This window comes from Centrocercus urophasianus, unplaced genomic scaffold (assembly GCF_019232065.1).
Source record: "Centrocercus urophasianus isolate 14NV4802_14NV808 unplaced genomic scaffold, USGS_Curo_1.0 seq_11, whole genome shotgun sequence".
In the NCBI taxonomy this organism is placed as follows: domain Eukaryota; kingdom Metazoa; phylum Chordata; class Aves; order Galliformes; family Phasianidae; genus Centrocercus; species Centrocercus urophasianus.
Genome location: NW_024884253.1, coordinates 31,897,838 through 31,903,837, shown reverse-complemented (window position 1 = coordinate 31,903,837; position 6,000 = coordinate 31,897,838). Strand labels below are relative to the sequence as shown.

Sequence of the window (6,000 nt, the reverse complement as noted above, 5' to 3'; positions counted from 1 at the left end):
GCGGCGCTGTGGCGAGGGCGGCAGCTCGGAGCCGCGGCTGTTCCCGTAACCAAGGCGCTGTCAGGCGCGCACACACAGACACACGCGCAGCGCGAAGCAGAGCAGACTCGGGGCCGCCTTTGCAGCTCTTTCCCTCCCGCACCATGCTGTGCTCCAGGCAGCGCCTGCACGCCGCTCCCTGAGGGGACGCAGCCCGCCGCCGCTTGGCAGCCGGCTGCCCGCCCCCGCTCCCCGAGTTCGCTCCGTCCCGGGCACTTCGGGCTGCTGCCGCCCCATCGCAACGCCGTCCCCCGCTCCCGGTGTGGCAGCCCTTGGGCGGCGGGGGAGCAGCCGGGAGCAGCCGCCGCCGGCGAAGAGGAGCTCCAGCTCCCACCTTCGGAGCGCTTCATGGCGTCTCACCAGCAAACCAGGATCCAAGCCTACCTGGAGAAAAATAAGATCGGTCCTCTCTTCGAGGTAAGGCGCGCTCCTCCGCTCAGCGAGCGGCTCTTCTGGGGGGCCGTGGCCGCTGAGCGCCGGCAGGAGTCAGGTGTCCGGCCGGGAGGGAGCGGGGCTCGGGGCACCCGCTGCCCGCCGCGCACGTGTTCCTCCTCCGCATCCCGGGCCCAGCGCAGCCCCTCGCCTTCGTGTCTGTATGGAGACAGCCCGGAGCTGCGGGGCTGGGTGCCCCGAGAGCCTCGGTGCTTACCCCCCTCGAGGATGGGAGGGAGGGAGACCTGGCGAGAAGGGAGAGCTGGCCGCCTCCTCCCCGGGAAACCCGCCCTCCGTGCTTGGGAGTGCATCTGTCCTGCGAAAAGTCTGTGGCGATGGTGTTCCTGACGTTTTCGTTCGCAGTCCCACAGTCGGGAACATTATTTTTGCTGTAGGTTCTCCTTAGCGTTAAAAAGATGCGCTCGCTTGGATCTGTAGATGTGCAGATGTGTGTGCTGTACTATTTCTGTGCATGAGCTATGGGTGCTTAAAATTTAAAAGGGTACCAGAGCAATCACGACTATTACCATTTATCATCTTGTTTCTCGTGCAGCTTTTACATCTAAATGCACATATGTTACACTCCGTTGGTATTATCCCAAGATGCAAGTCTCCCTTGTTTGGTATTTGGCTTGCGCTCAGTCAAACCTACTACACATGAAATCTCTTCTATGCTGGTTTATCAGTACAGAGAAAACAGTGGGGAAGATAGCCTGTTCCAGTACATGCTTGGGTCACCCTGCGTGAGAGAGGGTCTAGTTTTCTTCAAGAACTGCTATCTCCTGGTTAGGTTTTAGATTTTGCATGGACTGGGGCTGTTAGGACAGATTGCGTTGGTTAGCTGTCAGAAGTGTTAGCTGTGTGCATTAAATAAATTCCTGTTTGATCAAAATGTAAGTGGATATCAGAGAACTGTTGGTGAGTTTTCTAGTTTGAGAATTCACAGAAACTGAGCCATTTGTGCTGTCTAATTTCTGAATAAAGGACATTCCAGTTTAGGCACTTGCTATGTAGGTAACGGACTGGTGCATTGAGTGCCCTGGGGCTGGTGAGAAGTTGGGCCCTTGACAGCTGTAATTTTCTTCTAAATGTTCATAAGTTAACGTTGTTCTACCCATTAAAATTCTAGCTAGTTATTTGACATTGCTCTTCTGTGCTGTAGCCTAGTTTCTCAGTGTAGTGTAAGTTGCTCGTTTCTACTGTTATAACAGTAGGATTTGTCAGTTACCAAGGACAGAGAAAAAATGAAATTATGCTTTCTACAGCATTTCATACATTGTTTGGTGTTTCACTAGTCACTGAACTGTAAGGTATTCATTGTGGCAAGAGGCTGTGGAAAGCTCTTCAAGTCCCTTAAACCATGCAGGCTGTCCACAGGTTGTTACTGTGCTTCTCAGTACCAGGAAGAGATTTATTTTTTAGGTGCAGAATCCACTTAGACCTCAGTAGTAGTGAATGGATTTAAGAAATAAGGCTGAAGCATTCATGCAGCTGTTGAAAGTTATTTTAGTCTGCAACGCTAGGAGGAAAAGGATCATAATTCTTATGTCTTCTGCTTCCCAATGTCAGTTAACAGCTACGTGTATTTATCACTCTGATGTACTTTGTATTCTCAACTTTTTTTTTTTTTTTTTTTTTTTTTTTTTAGGTGTGGTTGATCTTGTGTCTCTTAGTAAGGGAAATACTGATTCTGAAGTTAATAGGATCAAAACCAATGCATGGATTGAAGCTTACGCTCTATGGTAGTGTTTCTATTATATACACATTGCACTGCTCACTGTCAGTTATATTCCCTAACACATCAGTTCTTCATATCCATAAAAGTTCTGGTACATTGAGTGAGAAGACCTGTGTTTCATCTTTCATTCAGAAACAGCCAGCATTTTCTTCTACCACTTTTGACTATGATGTTAATTAATCGCCAGTTGTTATAGATGACAGCCGTCTTTTTTTGAAGAGTATTTATTTCCACATACCATGTTGGATCAGAGTAGACTTGGATTCAGTTTTCTGCCACGTTATTTGCTGAGTAGGTAGTGATTGTAATTGCTCAATACATGCTCCAAGCCAACATTTCAGGGAACATGTAAAACAGCATGGGGTAATTGAGGGCAATCACAGGAAAGAAAAACATGAAGAGAAAATGTGAAGACTTTTTGAAGTGAAAGCAAGGATGGTGATGCAGAAACAGATCATACTGCATACTTGCATAAATGAATGATTAGGGATCAGGAGAACTTAACATCTTACATCTTAGATGGTTATGCAGGCACAGTTAGCTGGTGGCTGAAGGACTGGATGGTCTTCTAGTAATGAGGTATAATTCCCCTGCATTACAGTCAGTGGTGGTAGACGCCACTACTTACTAATCAGTTGTTCTCCAGTAGTTTGCAGCTCTTCTGATAGTGTTTCTTGGCCTGTACTCGTGGCCTTCTGTTACCATTGTTGTGCCTTTTTCTACTTCATTAACCAGTGGTATATGCCTGAGGACATTTGTTCTTTTGGACTTCATCTCTTTTTTTCACCAGTGCTGTATTGTGAATACAGTTTTATTTCACTGAATTGTTGTATGATTTGACACTTAAATTGTCTTTCTGATTGGTGTGAACAAGAATTGTAGAAGAGCAAGTACTGACATGTGATGCAAGAAGAGTGTAGGGCCTCCTTAGCAAGGTAGGAGTAACCTGACAAGTGACAGAGCACTGGCACAGGCTGCCCAGAGAGGCTGTGGAGTCTCCTGCTTCGAAAGCCACCTGGATGAGGGTCCTGGGCCCCCAGCTCTGGGTGTTGCTGCTTGGATCAGATGGATCCCAAGGTCTCTGCTAACCTCAGCCATTCTGTGATTGTGTGAAACTGGAGGAGTTAACGAGCTTGGGCTGACTCAGCAGGCGTCAGTCTCCTGCAGACTACCAGTACCTGATACCAAATAGTACAAGTTCAATCCTCTCAGCTGTGAATGGTAACACATTCACTTTTGACTCCAAGCATTTTTACTAGTTACACTCTTTATTTATGGCTTAAAGGTAGGAAGGAAGGTGGGTGGGAATTGGTGTGTGCATCTTAGACTCTGTCAAAACAACTTCTATAGTTCAGTCCCATCTCCTCATTGAACATCGATCCTCTAATTCAAAATTGTTACTTTGCTGCCATTTCCTGTCGCAGGTGCTGAATGATTTTCCAGGTAAAATTCCCTGTGAACCTATAGGCGAAGTTCTAAATGACCTAGACCACATGTGTGCCTTTAGTACTGACAGTAAGGTCTTAAGCTAACTCCTGCATTCTGTTGAGTGTCATGAGTTGGCTTATCCTGTGGTGGTTTTTCATGTGTGTGTGCATGTTGTTTTTTTTGTCTTTTTAGTCTTTTTTTTTTTTTTTTTTAAACTTTGGAAGTTTAGACATCTTTCTGTAAGAGCAGCTGAGAATACTGTGGTTAGACATAGAGCTTAGATTTGAGGAATGCCCTTTAGAAACGCCTCGTCTGGGATTTTTATGGCAACGCTTAGCATAGCACTACCTTGATTTTTGTTTTTTTTTTTTTTGGGGGGGTTTTTTTTTTTTTTTTTTTTTGCATTTAACTCTTGTAATTTAAAAGGAACTCTAAATCTGAATTATTCCTGTACCAAAGACTTGTTTTTTTTTTTTTTTCTCTCCATCTTTCTAAAATGTGAACAGGAGGTGTGTGCCTAAAATTGGCTGGGACAGAGTATTCAGAATCAGCACCCACTCATTTCTATCTGAGTGAAGTATTGACCCACTTTGCATTTCAGGCATCCGATCCAACATTTTTTTTGTGTGTGTGTGTGTGTGTGTGTGTGTGTGTGTGCTAATAACCTCAATGAATAATCCTGATGCCTGTGAGAATTTGTGTATTTAGACTTCTATGCAACTGCATCTCTTCAGCATCCAGTTGTACTGATGGTTAGTTTCTATGAATTTGAAAGCTAGATCAGCACTCTTCAGAACAGATTGCAATATATCTTCGAGAGAGAGAGATAGATTCAGTGTTGTGGAATTTTCTTATTTATAGAACCACAGCAAAAAAGAATCAAGTAGGTACGCTGTTGTTACGCAAGCAGAAGTCTGTAATTTCTTTGAGTTATAGAAAGCCAAAATAACTCTTCTCAAAATAAAGCTACCTAGGAGTTTCCTCCAGGTACTGTGGGCTTAGAACTTGAATTTTTATTTTAAACAATATAAAGACTGCATCTTAATGCTCCTGTTTGGTGAATAGTCGTATTTACAGTGTGCCTTGTGACTGAATTAGTCAAAGCTGGGAATGAATTTTGGAATTTGGACCACATTCTGCAGCTGTGTTTGCCCTCAGTTCTTAAATACACAAATGCAGAGAGACGACTTAAGATTCCTCACAGTACCAAGTTATTTTTAATGTGCAGTGTGTTTTGGGCTTGCTCAAATTATCTTTTATTTTATTTTGATATTCTGTTTAATTGGTTAGATTCTTTCCCTAGCATGGAACAGTTTGTATTCTAGATATAATGAGTTTATTTGGGGAAGCATTTAGTTTCAGGCAGCTAGATGGAGCCTTTGGAAGTTTTTCAGTATCTCAACACCATGAGCATAATTTGAAGTTCTAGCTGGCTATCTAGTTGTCACTGCTTCAGAGAAGCCAATTTATCAGCTTTTCAAGGGAAGCCAGCAGTGATCTGGAAATGCCACAGTGTTACACATAGTTGGGGTGAAGGATCATAGATGTTTTAATCTTATTTTTTTGTCCCTTACTACAGCAGGATTTTGTGGTAGCCTTGGTGTGCACTGAGGAGAAAGATGGAGGAATGAAAGTCAAGTGGAAAAAATAATGCAGAGATATCCTTTGCTTTTCTGTCTATTCATTATGCATGAAAATGGCTATCTTGGTAAAGTTGTCTTTAAGGCAAAACAAGTGAAATACCCCAATGAAAATGATAGACAGACTCCTTCCTGTTAACGAACAATTCAGTGCATGATGGCTTTAAGCTTTTTGCTTGGATTTTGTGACCACTGAGGTGCAAGGTACTGTCAGTAATCTGCCTTTGGACAAGGCATTCATAATTATTCTCTGCTTGGAATGGGGTTTAAGAAAAGAGTTCTTTCCTCAATTAACAGAACTTGCATGTTTTGGTCCTGCTACCAGGTGATTTTTATGCCATTTGAAGGAACTTGGGTTTTTGTGCTACTTCTTGGGAATTTGCCTGAAATTAGTCAAAGGTTTTAAAAAATACTGAGATGAGGTTACAGATATGGGTATACATTTGTGTTGTCACAAACGTGCACAATAGTCACGTAAAGCTTGTTTTCACTGTGGTGAAAACATTACTAAAGGGGAAATTTGAGTTTTCTTAATGGCTTTTACTAAGTTCTTTCTGACACAAGAGACATAAAGAAATAAGAATTAAAGTGAAATTATTTGTCTAATAGTAATAAACAAATGTGAAGTACCAAATCTGAAATATGACATTATAAACTGAGAGATGTATAATAGCTACATTTTGTTGTATTAATGTTTAATGCTTTTAGACTCTTAAAATGACA

General features: G+C 43.0%; 1 protein-coding gene across 1 annotated transcript in view; it reads left to right on the top strand.

Moving 5' to 3' along the window:
• Positions 1 to 386: 386 nt before the first annotated feature.
• CUNH8orf34 (chromosome unknown C8orf34 homolog) overlaps positions 387 to 6,000 on the top strand; it is a 162,966-nt gene continuing 157,352 nt past the window's right edge. Inside the window, exon 1 of the mRNA XM_042840024.1 lies at positions 387 to 456. Coding sequence (XP_042695958.1) covers positions 388 to 456 — 69 coding nt within the window. The 5' untranslated portion in view covers position 387. The remainder of the gene's footprint in view (positions 457 to 6,000) is intronic.